At 44.7% G+C, this 17,923-nt stretch overlaps 1 protein-coding gene across 1 annotated transcript in view; it reads right to left on the reverse strand.

Moving 5' to 3' along the window:
- Positions 1 to 1,176: 1,176 nt before the first annotated feature.
- LOC143290723 (putative sodium-dependent transporter YocR) overlaps positions 1,177 to 17,923 on the reverse strand; it is a 19,618-nt gene continuing 2,871 nt past the window's right edge. The window contains exons 3-12 of the mRNA XM_076600239.1: positions 16,746 to 16,929; positions 15,049 to 15,163; positions 13,742 to 13,943; positions 11,348 to 11,510; positions 8,481 to 8,615; positions 7,141 to 7,280; positions 5,028 to 5,119; positions 4,395 to 4,546; positions 3,385 to 3,517; positions 1,177 to 1,389 (exon numbers count right to left, since the gene is read on the reverse strand). Of these exons, the coding sequence (XP_076456354.1) occupies positions 1,177 to 1,389; positions 3,385 to 3,517; positions 4,395 to 4,546; positions 5,028 to 5,119; positions 7,141 to 7,280; positions 8,481 to 8,615; positions 11,348 to 11,510; positions 13,742 to 13,943; positions 15,049 to 15,163; positions 16,746 to 16,929 (1,529 nt within the window). The remainder of the gene's footprint in view (positions 1,390 to 3,384; positions 3,518 to 4,394; positions 4,547 to 5,027; positions 5,120 to 7,140; positions 7,281 to 8,480; positions 8,616 to 11,347; positions 11,511 to 13,741; positions 13,944 to 15,048; positions 15,164 to 16,745; positions 16,930 to 17,923) is intronic.

The following is a 17,923-nucleotide window of genomic DNA, read 5'->3' on the forward strand; positions in this document are numbered from 1 at the left end:
TTTGTGGTATGAGGAGAGAGTGAGTGTCCACATTTCATCCTGCACTCTATCCTACCCTTCATCTTCTTCATCATTACTTCCTTACATTAACTCTCTCCATACGAACGGCGAAAGAGACGACGTTAACAGCGTTTCACCCCAGTTACCATCATCAAAATATTGCAAGTGGAAGGCTCTTATACTGAAGAGGTGAATGTTGACAAAGAATACCACAATTCTGACGACGGAAGCTAAAGGTTGGGTCATTCAGACACCCACTGGACATCCGAGGGGTCTGTGTAGAGGAGAAGAGAGGACTGGCCGTATGGAGAGAGTTAACATCATCTTCATCAGTAGCAGTAGTAATAGTAGTAGTAGTAATATTGTTATTTTCAGTAGTAGTAGTAGTTGTGTATTGTTGTTATTATTATAAGAATGATAATAATGATGATAATAATAATAATAATAATCATTAACCTATCAATAAATACTTTTGTAGGTGCAATAATTTAGGATGCTAAACTTGGACTTTACTGTGGTGTGCCAACAACGCATTCGAAATAGTGCAGGTGAAAGGCCTGTAAAAAGAAAAAGAAGCTGAACCCTGACTGAAAGATGTTGATGGTTTTACAGGGGAAAGAATAACCGAGCAAGAGGTAAGAACCATTCCACCCTGAAAAGAAAACGCACAGTTAATCACCAGTTAATGATCCACATAGTGGAGAAGGTGTGTGGGAATGGGGTGTGTCATTATTTGGAAGCATGCCGTGAACTCATTAGTCACATTGATGATTTGTCAGGTTACAGTTCATAAGAAAACAAACCAACTATAACAAACAAACAAAATCAACATCAACAACAACACCCCCTTTACCCCCCCCCCCCCCCCCCCCCCCCCCCCCCCCCCCCCCCCCCCCCCCAAAAAAAAAAAAAAGTGAAATGTGACCTCTCTCTCTCTCTCTCTTATATGCATCCTTATTCAACGTCCCTCATTAAAAGAAAATTCATTCACTCTCTCCTCCACCCCACTCCCCCATACACATCCCAGTCTTCTTCCTCCTCCCCTCCTCTTTTTCCTCCCCCCCCCCCCCCCCCCTCCCCCACTCCCCCACCTCTCCTCAATCCCACCCAATTTCGAATCTCGCTCCTGTCTGCACATCAGTCTACATGTACCCCTCCTCCCACCCCCAACCCATCTTATACACCGATCTCCAGCCTCTTCACAGAGGTCTGGTGGCTGGAGGTGGAGGATCGACCTCTGGAGGATGTGATGGGAATGTCTCTTGACGGCAGTAGACTGCTGGACTCCATCGTTGCTGAGTCTTCGTCGTTTCGTTTTGCCCGTGCCCGACGACGGTAACAGCTGACACCCAAGTTCACTGTCAGCAGCAGCAGCAGCAACCCCGTCCACTGGAAAAGGTAGTGGGGAAAAGGAGAGGCGAACTGTGTTTAAAATCCATGACACTGACACAAACACTAGCTCCTTGTTAGGGGTTGACATGTGCAAAAACTCGTAGTCAGCTTCGCGGAGTGAGGGCGCCAATCTTGTATCAGTAACGGCAGAGCTATCGCGGATTGTCTGTTGGAAACACAGAAGTATAATTATATCCATCGTATCCAGGAAACAAAACAGGTAACAGACACATCCATGTACAGAAATTATGTAACTGCAAGAGACTTTTGACTGTGTCATACATCGGGTATCCCACGAAGAGGGTTAAAACTGAAACCGGTTACGCGAACAAAAACTCGCATCACTGACCGAGTGATGCGAGCTGTGATGTAAGCGACAGACACCCAGACGAGTCAGACACGAACTGATGCCCAGACAGCGAGCACACACACTCGAACCATGATTCTGACGTGGAACCCTCCCACTGGGTAGAAATAATTTAAACGGCAGCTGTTTTGTCACTGTGGTGTTGAAGGAGAGGGCTTGAGGGGTGGGTAGGGTGGAGGGAGGAGGTGATAATTAATTATATCGGGTGTCCCCAAAAAAAGTGAACCGTTTTTTGACAAGTATTTTCTCAGTGATAAAGAAACCGAATTCATTGAAGGATGAATGGCCTCCACAAAGTCCTGACTGTAACCCAATAGATTATGCCATGTGGGACTCTCTGGAGGAGAAAGTTTACCGGGGAGTGAGAGACAAATTGACCGAGCAGGCGTTAAAGGACAGGATAATCATGTCTTTGGAGGAGATATCGGTGGAAGAAATACGTAAAAGCATTTCTGCTTGGAAGAAACGGCTTCGTTTAGACGTGGAGGAAGATGGAGGCCACATTGAGCATAAACTGAAATAAGTGTTTTCCTCTGATGTTGGATTTTTTGACATGCTGTTTTGAATTTGACAATACTCTCACAATCTGCGTCCGAACTTTTAGATATTTTGCAGTCTTGTTGATGATACCCTAAGGTTACTGTGTGAAATTTTTCATTGAATTCGGTTTCTCTATCACTGAGAAAATACTTGTCAAAAAGCGGTTCACTTTTTTTGGGACTCCCGATATATATATATATATATATATATATATATATATATATGTGTGTGTGTGTGTGTGTGTGTGTGTGTGTGTGTGTGTGTGGAGAGAGAGAGAGATAGAGAGAGAAAGAGAGATCCAAAAACTTGATGACTCAAGGATAAAGATTTTAGGCATCGCCTAGTCTTCCAGTCTGTCCTTGTGACAACAATAACAGTAGCAACATTAACGATAACGACACAACAATAATATTTTTGTTAACACTGCTACATCTACTGCTACTACTACGAATGATAATCATCACACAGAGAGAGAGAGAGAAAGAGAGAGAAAAGGAAGATAAAAGTTATGGAAAAGAGAGAGGGATGGTGGGTGAAGGGGGGAGATGAGGACAGAAGAAAGAAAAGAACAAGGACTGTAGGTCAAAACAACACACACACACACACACACACACACACACACACACACACACACATAATCAGCGCACGTGACTTACAAATCGAACAGGGAAGGTATATAAAAAATAAATTAAAAAAAAACAAACAAACAAACAAACAAAAAACACCGAAAGACCAAAGACTGTGTGATACCTGTAACAGTTCCGCAGAAGACGAGATACACCTTTTAGACAATTGTGTAAAATACAACATTCATAGAAACAGATCCCTAATCGATATATAACGTCCAAATGCCAAGTCTAGTGAATTAATCCTACTAAAAGAATTACAACCAAAGCTGGCGAAATTTGTTTATGAATGTTTCGTAATATGCTCATGTCTATTTGTTTTTTTAATTGTGTCTTATAAACCTTAATGTTTTATGACAATAAAATATTCTATACTATTCTATCAACACAGACACACACACACACACACACACACACACACACACACACACACACACACACACACACACACTCAATTACCTGTACTATCGTGACCATGAAGGTTTCGCGGCCTAGCTGGTACCACTTGGCTTCTCCTGTGTCGGAGTGGTCAGAGATGAGGTCAATGGCCCACCAGACAATGATCAGCACTGCTTCCGACGGTAGTATGAACCTGAAATAAGTTCACAGTTGGGCCAACACTGAGCAAAGTGGGAGCTGCATCATCAATGGTTTCTCCATTGCAATAGGAAATCATTGTCAGCGTAGTCTTCTATGAAGGACTGTGACTCTCAAACTGGGAGGCAAAGTTTCACTAGCTCTTAGTGCTGCAGCCTTGGGGGCGGGGGTGGGGTTCGGGGGGGGGGGGGGAGCAGTTTTGTCTTTTGGAACCATCCCAACACTGACTGCCCTAAAACCCTCTTGACCGAGAGAGTGGGGATAACTTGGGCAAGACACTCTCCACTCTCATCATATTCTAGCCCAGAAAGTCGGGACAGCAGTTACCTCCTCTGCTGTTCTGACGGCCAAGAATGACTATTATATACGATAATGCGTTGACCTGATCGACTGGTATTTTGGGTCCTTGATAATTAACTAACTGATTCAATGACTGACTGATTGATTGACTGGATAGTTGACTGGTTAGTAGACTGGCCGAGTGGCTGGTATGGATAGTTGGTTTTATTTGCCGGCATAAAGAAATGAATAAATAATAATGAATTCTGTATTCTGGTGCAGAACAATGGAAGGAGAACTTCAAACCCTGAAGCACACCTGGGGCACCTGGGGCACCGTTCAGTGACTGGCCCCAAAACAGACAACAGTGGCGGCTCTTCGTTACTGCCCTACATGCCAAATGGGATACAGGGCAGTAAATGAACAGATCAATACATAAATAAATAAATGATATATGAATCAAAATGAATCAATGAATAGATAAGTAAATGGATGAATCAATCAATCAATCAATCAAAAAATGAATGAATAAGTAAACAAATGAACAGTTAAATAAATAAACAGATCGATAGACAAACAAGTGCGAGACTCACTTGACGAGATATTCCCACACTTTGGGCAGTTTCCAGTCGTCCAAACCAAAGTCGTTGACCACCATACTTCTGAAACTGGACACCCCGTAACTGATGACCATTCCTTGCAGCATCAGGCCACTTATGACCAGAGCGAAACCCCACACAAAGTCCTATTGAAAACACAAAAATCCCAATAAATACTAAACCAACAAATAAAATACACAATAAATAGCGAATTAACAAATCAATCGAAGTGGGGAAAAAAAGCGTAAAACTCACACAACATCCTTAACAAAAGCAAACACATAAATAAATCGAATAACAACAACAAATGTTGAAACAAATAGCTCGATCAAAAGAAAGGAAGTGTCTCTATAACCTCGGGCAATGGTTCGTTAGGTCTGTGTCTACAGTACACAAATGCGAATAACTGTTTGCTGCTCTGATAGCGTGCAGCCTCAAGTCACTGTTGCTTTCTATATAAAAGATACATGAAAAGTAACTCAGAGGCACAAATATAAAAAAAATAATTAAAAAAAACTCACACAGGTACACAGACACAGACACAGACAGACAAACACACAGACACACACACACACACACACACACACACACACACACACACACACACACACACACACACACACTCACCTGGTTGGTGAGGACGTCAATGTTCAGGGCAGACATCAGCCCCATGAGGTACGTCAACAAGACCGTCACTGGCATGCTCCATCTCCGCCCCACTGCCACATCAAATCAAATAATCAACGATGATCTCCTTCTTCTCTTCTGCGTTCACTCGTATGCACACGAGTGGGCTTTTACGTGTATGACCGTTTTTACCCCGCCATGTAGGCAGCCATACTCCGTTTTCGGGGGTGTGCATGCTGGGTATTTTCTTGTTTCCATAACCCAACGAACGCTGACATGGATTACAGGATCTTTAACGTGCGTATTTGATCTTCTGCTTGCATATACACACGAAGGGGGTTCAGGCACTAGCAGGTCTGCACATATGTTGACCTGGGAGATCGTAAAAATCTCCACCCTTTACCCACCAGGCGCCGTCACCGTGATTTGAACCCGGGACCCTCAGATTGAAAGTCCAACGCTTTAACCACTCGGCTATTGCTCCCGTCAACAACGATGATCAACGCACGAAACAGAATAAGACGTACACCTACAAACAAAGCCTACAGGAATCAGCTGTATCACAATACTGACATATGAACACTGCAAAACAAACAGAAAAGACGTACACCTTCAAATAAAACCTACAGGAATCAGCTTGTCACAATGCTGACATGTGAACACTGCAAAACAAACAGAAAAGACATACACCTACAAACAAACTCTACAGGAATGAACTGTGTCACAATACTGACATGTGATATGAACACTGCAAAACAAACAGGAAAGACGCACACCTACAAACAAAGCCTACAGGAATCAGCTGTGTCACAATACTGACAAGTGATGTGAACACTGCAAAACGAACAGAAAAGATGCACACCTTCAAACAAAGCCTACAGGAATGAACTATGTCACAACACTGACATGTGATGTGAACACTGCAAAACAAACAGAAACGACGTTCACCTTCAAACAAACCCAACAGGGATGAGCTGTCACAACACTGTCATGTGAACACTGCAAAACGAACAGAAAAGATGCACACCTTCAAACAAAGCCTACAGGAATCAGCTGTGTCACAATACTGACATGTGATGTGAACACTGCAAAACGAACAGAAAAGATGCACACCTTCAAACAAAGCATACAGGAATCAGCTGTGTCGCAATACTGACATGTGATGTGAATACTGCAAAACAAACAGAAACGACGTTCACCTTCAAACAAAACATATAGGCATGAGCTGTGTCACAATACTGACATGTGATGTGAACACTGCAAAACGAACAGAAAAGATGCACACCTACAAACAAAGCCTACAGGAATCAGCTGTGTCACAATACTGACAAGTGATGTGAACACTGCAAAACAAACAGAAAAGACGCACACCTACAAACAAAGCATACAGGAATCAGCTGTGTCACAATACTGACATGTGATGTGAACACTGCAAAACGAACAGAAAAGACGCACACCTTCAAATAAAACCTACAGGAATCAGCTTGTCACAATGCTGACATGTGAACACTGCAAAACAAACAGAAAAGACGCACACCTACAAACAAAGCCTACAGAAATCAGCTGTGTCACAATACTGACATGTGATGTGAACACTGCAAAACGAACAGAAACGACGTTCACCTTCAAACAAAACATATAGGCATGAGCTGTGTCACAACACTGATATGTGAACACTGCAAAATGAACTTGACACATGTTGTGGGTATTGTAGATGTGATATTCACGCACATCCTACACTGTCCAAAAACCTGTGTCAAGGTTGATTTACCTAACACCATCAGCAGCAACACCACCACCAACAACAACAGCAACAACAACAACACCAATAACAACAACACCACCAATAACAACAACAACACCAACAACAACAACAACACACAACACTACCACCAATAACACCAACACCAACACCACCAACACCAACACCACCAACAACAACACCACCAACACCATCACCACTACCACTACCAACACCAACACCACCAACAACAACAACAGCAACACCAACACCACCAACACCACCACCAACAACAACAACAACACCATCAACACCAACACCATCAACCCCACCACCACCAACAACAACAACAACACCACCAACATGACTTACAGCCGAAATCGTCCAGCGTACAGGCGGTCAGTTCCATGTTGGAGATAAGGGAGGTAAGTCCGGCGAAGGAGAGGCAGAGGAAGAAGAGGACACAGACCACGTGACCCAGAGTGCCCACTGTCTCAAACAGCACCGGAACCCTGGGCACACACAGCCCTGCCAGATGATGATGATGATGGTGGTGGTGGTGGTGATGATGATGAGGAGGAGGAGGAGGAGGAGAAGAAGAAGAAGAAAACAACAACAACAACAACAGCAACAACAATAACAACAACAAACAACCATACCCAGATTAAGAAGAAGAAGAAGAACAACAACAGCAACAGCAACTATACCCAGAATAATAATAAGAAAACAACAACAACAGCAACAGCAACAAAACAATAACAACAACAACAACTATACAATGCAATAAACAATACAATACACAATACACAAACTTTATTGTCTATACTTTGGTACAGAGATTTTCTTTTTGGCAGCAGCACATGTCCAATATAAGAAGAAAACAACAAACAAATAAAATGAATAGAAAATAAAAAGATAAATTAAATGGCACCAAATGGAAATAGCTATATATACAAATATACAGATTACTGAAATTTATGTGCCTCTCCATTTCAGTCAGCCAAGCCACATTGCACATCTTCACACACACACACACACACACACACCCCTGCGCACACACACGCACACATACACTCTCTCTCTCTCTCTCTCTCTCTCTCTCTCTCTGTCTCTCTCTTCACAAAGTATGCAACTACAAAGATCATAGTTCATTTAAAAATCAAATATCACCAGAGTAAGACAAGATTTAAACCAAAAAGCGGCACTTCCATAGTTCACAAAAAAAAATAAGAGGCATCACAGAAGAACAACTTTCATTCATTCACACTAATCAAAAGCCCTAACACAACTTCTTCACCCCCCCCCCCCCCACCCCCAACACACACACCCATATCCCACACTCCCCCTCTTTTGGAAAAATACCTACAGGCCTAAGCATAATCGCCCACCCCCGCCCACCCCCCACCCCCTACATGCACACACACTCACAGACACAGAGACACAGACACACACAGACACACAGACACACACACACACACACACACACACACACACACACACACACACACACACACACTGACCAGATAAAGGTGATACCGGTACTGGCAGGACCGCTGTCTTTAAGGACGTCCACCACCCCGAGTCACACACACACACACACACACACACACACACACACACACACACACACACACACACACACACACACACACACACACACACACACACACACACACACACACACACACACACACACACACACACACACTGACCAGATAAAGGTGATCCCGGTACTGGCGGGACCGCTGTCTTTAAGGATGTCCACCACCTGTTCCCGAGTCATGGCAGGCTGGGACGTGATGAGCGAGGAGAACACAGTGCTGAACACTGTCATCGCCGCGATCAGGCTGAACATAGCAGGGTCATCATCGTCGTCGTCATCATCATCATCATCATCATCATTATCATCATGGTTGCCGTCTTCATCGTCGTCGTCGTCGTCGTCATCATCATCATCATTATCATCATCGTCGTCGTCGTCGTCATCATCATCATCATTATCATTCATCGTTGTCGTCCTCGTCGTCGTCGTCGTCGTCGTTATGGTGATGAGGAGTAGGAAGAGGATCATCATCATCATCATCATCGTTGTCGTCGTTGTCGTCATCATCATCATCATTATCATTCATCGTTGTCGTCCTCGTCGTCGTCGTCGTCGTCGTTATGGTGATGAGGAGTAGGAAGAGGATCATCATCATCATCATCATCATCATCGTTGTCGTCGTTGCCGTTTTTGTCGTCTTCGTTGTCGTCATCATCATCATCATCATCGTCTTCTTCGTAGTCGTCGTCATCATCATTATCATCATTGTCATCATCATCGTCGTCGTCGTCGTCATCATCATCACCTTCACAACCCCAACCACCACAACGATCACCGCTGTCTTCATCAACAAACAAACAAATAAAGGAATCGATAACAAACAATAACAGCAATTAGAATATTCAAATAAACAGATATATCAATCAGATAAGTAATCAGTCAATCATTCAATCAATCAGCTATTCAAATCAAATATAGTCATCGTCAAGAAAGACAAAAGGAAGCTAGCTGAGTTGGGTTTTTTTTTAGTTTGAAATCACACTGCTGGTTAATCAGTTGAAGTCGTCGACACAATCTCACCAAACTAGAATGATGCATTGTCGATCTTCTGGGTTTTTTTGGTTTTTTTGTTTTTTGTTGTTTTTTTGTTTGTTTCTTTGTTTGTTTTCGTTGTTTGTTTTGTTTTGTTGTTTGTTTGTTGTTGTTGTTGTTTTTTTGGGGGGGTTGTTTGTTTGTTTCTTTCTTTCTTTTTCTATTTTCATTTCTTCCCCAGTGTGGAAAAAAAAACACAAAAAAACCACGACTGTTAGTTCTGACCATCTGATGCGCAGTGTTGACTGCTGCAGTATCAGTATCAGTATCAGTAGTTCAAGGAGGCGTCACTGCGTTGGGTAAAATCCATATATATACGCTACACCACATCTGCCAAGCAGATGCCTGACCAGCAGCGTAACGGAACCCAACTGCTGCGCCTGATCCACTACTACATCAACCAGTCGCTCAGCATAAAAAGAACTGAGAAACGAACAGATGACCAATTAATGACCTTTTTTTTTTTTTTTTGTACGCTTATAGTTGACTGCGTCAATTTTTTGCGCCTTATACATATTATTATTAGTAGTAGCAGTAGTAGTTCTTTTATTATGTTTTTTTTTTCTTTCTTTTTTTTTTTCTCTCAAGGCCTGACTAAGCGCGTTGGGTTACGCTGCTGGTCATGTCAGGCATCTGCTTGGCAGATGTGGGTTTTAGCGTATATGGATTTGTCCGAACGCAGTGACGCCTCCTTGAGCTACTGAAAACTGAAACTGAAACTGACCAATGACCAACCAGTCATCCAGAACGCCCGCCACCCTAACCTGTTAGTTTCAGTTTCTCAAGAAGATACCTGAGGGGCAGCATGGCAGGACGCTTTCAAAAACAAGAGAGAGAGAGAGAGAGAGAGAGAGAGAGAGAGAAGACAAGACAAATTCTTTATTATCAAGGATAATAGATAAGCACTGGCGCGCTTTTTTTTTCAAAAACAAGAGAGAGAGAGGGGGGGAGAGAGAGAAAGAGGGAGAGAGAGAGAGAGAGAAGACAAGACAAATTCTTTATTATCGAGGATAATAGATAAGCACTGGCGCGCTTTTTTTTCAAAAACAAGAGAGAGAGAGGGGGGAGAGAGAGAAAGAGGGAGAGAGAGAGAGAGAGAGAGAGAGAGAGAGAGAGAGAGAAGACAAGACAAATTCTTTATTATCGAGGATAATATATAAGCACTGGCGCGCTTTTTTTTCAAAAACAAGAGAGAGAGAGAGAGAGAAGACAAGACAAATTCTTTATTATCGAGGATAATAGATAAGCACTGGCGCGCTTTTTTTTCATCCAGTCCCCGCCCTGAAACAGGGTCTGCACTACACAATACTACATTATATATATATATGTCACTGCATGCACTACACAATGCTACATTATATATATATGTCACTGCATGCACTACACAATTCTACTTAAAGTACAATGCATGCGTATACAATACTACATAAAAGCAAAAGCATGGTAATAACAAGATACACACACCCACACACACACACACACACACACACACACACACACACACACACACACACACACACACACACACACACACACGTAGGCACAAGCATGGTATTCATAAACAACATAGGAAAAAAAAAACACAGAACACTCTCTCTCTCTCTCTCTCTCTCTCTCTCTCTCTCTCTCTCTCTCTGGGGAGGGACGGAGGGAGACAAGAAGAAGAGGAGGAGAAGGAGGAGGAGGAGAAGGAGGAGAAGAAGAGGAGGAGGAAAAAAACAAAACAAAACATAAAACAATATTCGTCAACAACAACAACAACAACAACAACCAAGTCAACCAAAACCAACACACCCACCCTCCAACAAACCACCACCCTTCCCCTCACCCGTTCCCGTTGAAAAAAGAGCACGCCCCCTCCACCCACCTTCCACCCATACCCCCCACACCCTCACCCCGACCCCCCACACCCCACCCCAGCCCCCACAGCCCCCTACAACCGACCTGACGAGGTTATTTGCAGCGGGAAGGACGGTGCCGTATTTGACTACGGCGTGGGTTCTGGTCATGAAGGAGGAGTACGGGATCATCAGGCCCATGCCCGCTCCCGTGTCGAAGGCGTTCTGGCTCAGGGCGTCCACCCACGTTCTGGGCTCCCCTAAAGACTCTGGTGACGTGGCGTGACATGGCGTGACAACACATGACATGACAAGACATGACAACACATGGCAAGACACGACATGACACGACAACACATGACACGACAAAGACAAAGCATGACAACAATCTACATGACGAAACATGACAGCACACTACATGACGAGACATGACGTGGCAAAACATGACAACACATGATGTGACGAGACATGACAAGACATGACAACACATGACGTGACAAGACACGACAAGACATGACGACAGATGACGTGACAAGACATGACATGACAACACATGACGTGACAAGACATGACAACACATGGCGTGACAAGACACGACAAGACATGACAACACGTGACATGACAACACAAGGCATGACAACACGTGACACGACATGACAATACATGACACGACACGACATGACAACACATGGCGTGGCAAGACACGACGAGACATGACAACACGTGACATGACAACACAAGACATGACAACACACGACATGGCAAGACAGCACACGACAAGACACGACAACACACGACACGATATGACAACACAAGACATGACAACACACTACATGACGAGTCATGACAACAAACTACATGACGAGACATGACAACGCACGAGGTGACATGACAACACATGACATGACAAGGCACGACAGCACATGACATGACAAGGCACGACAGCACATGACATGACAACACATGACATGACAAGGCACGACAACACATGACATGACAACACATGACATGACAAGAAAAGAAAAGAAGAAGAAAACGAAGAAGAGGAAAGAAAGACAAGACAAGAAGAACCAGAACAAGAAGCAGAAGCAGAAGAAGGCAAGACGAGAAAGACGAGACGAGACAAGACAAGACAAGACAAGACGAGACAAGACAAGAACAAGAAGAAGGAACAAGAGGAGGAGGAGGAAGTGAAAGATGATGTGATGATGATGATGACGATAACCGACATAATTGTGATGATGACGTTGACGATGACAGTGCACGAACATGATCGATTACAGTGCTAGTGGTGATGATAACGGTGCCAAATCCTGACAGTAATGGCGATACACGATATCAATGACAACTGAGACCGACGACGCTAACAACGACGAATCCCAAATTCCTTACACCCCTTGGCAGAGACGAAACTTCAAGCATTCCCCAGGCCGGTCACGGCCACCGAAGTGAAACATGAAGTGACAGGGGAACAACACCATCACACTTCAGACTTTCACTCCTTGCACGACAAATCATGCAGAATAGTCGAAATGACAGCAGCTACAGGCAGACATGACGTGGCAAAACATGACAACACATGATGTGACGAGACATGACAAGACATGACAACACATGACGTGACAAGACACGACAAGACATGACGACAGATGACGTGACAAGACATGACAACACATGACGTGACAAGACATGACAACACATGGCGTGACAAGACACGACAAGACATGACAACACGTGACATGACAAGGCATGACAACACGTGACACGACATGACAATACATGACACGACATGACAACACATGGCGTGGCAAGACACGACGAGACATGACAACACGTGACATGACAACACAAGACATGACAACACACGACATGGCAAGACAGCACACGACAAGACACGACAACACACGACACGATATGACAACACAAGACATGACAACACACTACATGACGAGGCATGATCACAAACTACATGACGAGACATGACAACGCACGAGGTGACATGACAACACATGACATGACAAGGCACGACAGCACATGACATGACATGGCACGACAACACATGACATGACAACACAACATGACATGACAAGGCACGACAACACATGACATGACAAGAAAGAAAGAAGAAGAAAACGAAGTAGAGGAAAGAAAAACAAGACAAGAAGAACCAGAACAAGAAGCAGAAGCAGAAGGCAAGACGAGAAAGACGAGACGAGACAAGACAAGACAAGACAAGACGAGACAAGACAAGAACAAGAAGAAGGAACAAGAGGAGGAGGAGGAAGTGAAAGATGATGATAATGATGATGACAATAACCGACAATGATGATGGTGATGATGACGTTGACGATGACAGTGACGAACATGATGATTACAGTGCTAGATGGTTGATGATAACGGTGGCACAAATCCTGACAGCTAATGGCGATGACGACGATATCAATGACAACTGATGACACCGACGACGCTAACAACGACGAAATCTTTACAAATTCCTTACCCCACTTGGGAGAGAAGAGAAACTTCAAGCCATAGTCCGCATGGTCGCGAGTCAACGCCCACACGAAAGTGAAGAGAATGATGAGGAGGAACAGGGGAACTAACACCATGCTGACTTTCTCGATCGTTTTCACTCCCTTGCTGACGGCCAATCCTGCCAGGATGAGAGCGATGGCATGGGTGAGCACGGGCCAGTAACTGTCCTGCCAGGAAGGAAGGAAGGAGTTAAATGATGGAAGGAAGGAAGGAAGGAAGGAAGGAAGGAAAGAGTGAAATGATGGAAGGAAGAAAGCGAGTACAGGAAGGAAGGAAGGAAGGAAGAAAGGGAGTACAGGAAGGAAGGAAGGAAGGAAGGGAGTACAGGAAGGAAGGAAGGAAGGAGTGAAATGATGGAAGGAAGAGAGGGAGTACAGGGAGGAAGGGAGTACAGGGAGGAAGGAAGGAAGGAGGGAAGGAAGGAAAGAGTGAAATGATGGAAGGAAGAAAGGGAGTACAGGGAGGAAGGAAGGAAGGAGGGAAAGGAAGGAAGGAAGGGAGGAAGGAAGGAAGGAGGGAAAGGAAGGAAGGAAGGAAGGAAAGAGTGAAATGATGGAAGGAAGAGAGGGAATACGGGGAGGAAGGAAGGAAGGAGGGAAAGGAAGGGAGGAAGGAAGGAAGGAGGGAAAGGAGGGGAGGAAGGAAGGGAATGGAGAAAGGAAACAAAGAAAAAAAGAGAAAAATGGAGGGAGGAGGGAAGGAAAGAAGGAGAGAAAGAAGGAAAGAAGAAAGGACGGAAAGAGTGAGGGAAGGATGGAAGAAGAAGAAGAACAACAACAACGACAACAACGACAACGACAACGACGACAACGACAATGAGGAAGAGGGATGATGAAAATGAGGAGGAGTAGGAGGAAGCGGATCATCATCATCATCATTATCATCATCAACGTCATCGTCGTCGTCGTCGTCGACACCATCATCATCATCAAACATAGACAATCAGAGGCCAGAAGGGACGGAAATCAAAGTCTATGTTTTATTTATCTTTGCATTTTGCTAATAAAAAGAAACCCTCCTACAACCCGAATACCCAGCACTGCCCAAGAAACAAACAAGCAAACAAACTTTTTTTTTACATACAGTAGCAGCAGGATTAGAATTAGGTGGGCGGAAAACACAACGAATAAATCAATGGCACCCGTCGGAAAGGATTCATTCTGAAATTCAGTATGACTCAGACTCACGAAGAGCACGCCTGCCCTGAATGACCATTCAACCACTTCGTCCAACATGATTCTTTCTTTCTACCACACGACACGAAACACTGACCTCGGCAAAATCCCGGAAAATCTGTCGGCTTTCTTCGGCTGTTTCCGGCAAAGGGTTGGCGCAGTAATACACAAAGTAATAGAAACACCAGCCCAGCACCACAGAGTAATATGACCTGCAAAGCACAACGTTCCTGATATGTTAGAATGGTAAACTGGTAATCAGAAGAAGGAAAACGAGGCAATTTACAATCCAGAGACATGTCTTTGAACGAGCAATATCTGCTTGCGCGCATGTGTGTGTGTGTCCACATCTTGTGTGGAGTTGGTGTGGGTTTGTGTTGGAGCGGAAAGATCTGTGCGTGCGGGTGTATTTCGTGTGTTTTGAGTATGCGTACGTCATTATATTTTTCATTGTAAACGTCCGGGGCTTTTGTATCATTGGACTGGGCGTACCAAATGTCCTTTTATTATTCATTACCATAATTACTCACGTAATCATGCAAGCGATATTTCGCAGAATTACAATCTAGAGACATTACTCGCGCAATTAAAGCGCAATCATACAAGCAACCACCCAGATTTACAATCTAGAGACATTACCAGCGCAGTCATACAAGCGACCAAGCAAATGTGCAATGTAGAGACCTTATTCGCACAATCATACAAGCGACCACTCAGATTTGCAACCTAGAGACATAGCTCACGCAATCATACAAGCGACCACGCAGAATTACAATCTACAGACATTACTCACACAATCATAAACGTGACCACGCAGATTTTTACTCAAGATACATTTCACACGCGATCGTAAGAGTGAAAATGGAAGCTCCACTATGTAGAGGTATTACATAAACAATCATAAAAAAAATCACACGGACCAACAACCAAGATGCATTAACCACGCAACCACAGGAGTAACCAGGAACATCCACAGTCTCGAAATCTTTTCTCACACAACACCAGCACTAACACAACACCAACACATATCCCAACACACAACACAACACAACACAACACAACACCGGCACCAACACCAACACCAACACCAACACAACACAACACAACACAACACAACACCGGCACCAACACCAACACCAACACCAACACAACACAACACAACACGAACACAACAAACACAAACACAGCACCAGTACAACACCAACACATCCGCAGCACCAACACAACACCACACCAACACAACACCAACACGACACCAACACGACACCAACACGCAACACCAGTACAACACCATCACACCCCCAGAACCAACACACAACACCAACACACAACACCAACACACAACACAACACACAACACAACACCAACACACAACACAACACCAACACTCACACAACACCAACACACAACACCGACACAGCACAACACCAACACTCACACAACACCAACACTCACACAACACCAACACATAGCACCGACACAACACTCACACAACACCAGCACCAACACAACACCAACACACTACACACAACACCAACACAACACCAACACAACACAACACAACACCAGCACCAACACAACACCAACACCAACACTCACACAACACACACCCCCAACACCAACACTCACACAATCACCAACACACACACCCAACACCAACACTCACACAACACCAACACTCACACAACACCAACACACACACCCAACACCAACACTCACACAACACCAACACACACCCCCAACACCAACACACACCCCCCAACACCAACACACACCCCCAACACCAACACTCACGCAATCATGAAGGTGACCACACAGACCCAGGCACCGCACCACAGGAAGTTGTCTCCCAGGAAGTGGCGGAAGGAGGTGATGACTCCTCTCTGGGTGTACCTGCCCGTGCCGTACTCCACCAGCAGCATGGGCACGGACCACAGCGCCAGGAACACCACCCACACCACCAGGAAGGCCAGCCCCCCTGGTGTTAACACAGCCACAGCCACAGCATTACCCACACAACAAACAGCAGCACCATTACCCACACAGTTTCAGTTTCAGTTTCACTTTCTCAAGGAGGCGTCACTGCGTTCGGACAAATCCATACACGCTACACCACATCTGTTGAGCAGATGCCTGACCAGCAGCATAACCCAACGCGCTTAGTCAGGCCTTGAGTGCATGCTTACATATTTGTGTACCTGTGAAAGTGGATTTCATTTTACGTGATTTCGCCAGAGGACAACACTCTCGTTGCCATTGGTTCTTTTTCAGTGCGCCAAGTGCGTGCTGCACATGGGACCTCGGTTTATCGTCTCATCCGAAAGACTAGACGCTCAGTTTGATTTTCCAGTCAAACTTAGGAGAAAGGGCGAGAGCGGGATTCGAACCCACACCCTCACGGACTCTATGTATTGGCAGCTGAGCGTCTTAACCATTCTGCCACCTCCTCCTACCCACACAACAAACAGCAACACCATTACCCACACCACCAAACAGCCACACCATTACCCACACCACAAACAGCAACACCATTACCCACACCACCAAACAGCCACACCATTACCCACACAACAAACAGCAACACCATTACCCACACCACCAAACAGCCACACCATTACCCACACAACAAACAGCCACACCATTACCCACACCACCAAACAGCCACACCATTACCCACACCACCAAACAGCCACACCATTACCCACACCACCAAACAGCCACACCATTACCCACACAACAAACAGCCACACCATTACCCACACAACAAACAGCCACACCATTACCCACACCACCAAACAGCCACACCATTACCCACACAACAAACAGCAACACCACTACCCACACCACCATAAAGACCAGCTCCGCTGGTGTTAACACAGCAACACCACTACCCACACCACCATAAAGACCAGCCCCGCTGGTGTTAACACAGCCACACCATTACCAACACCACAAACAGCAACACCATTACC

This window comes from Babylonia areolata, chromosome 16, assembly GCF_041734735.1.
Source record: "Babylonia areolata isolate BAREFJ2019XMU chromosome 16, ASM4173473v1, whole genome shotgun sequence".
Lineage (NCBI taxonomy): Eukaryota > Metazoa > Mollusca > Gastropoda > Neogastropoda > Buccinidae > Babylonia > Babylonia areolata.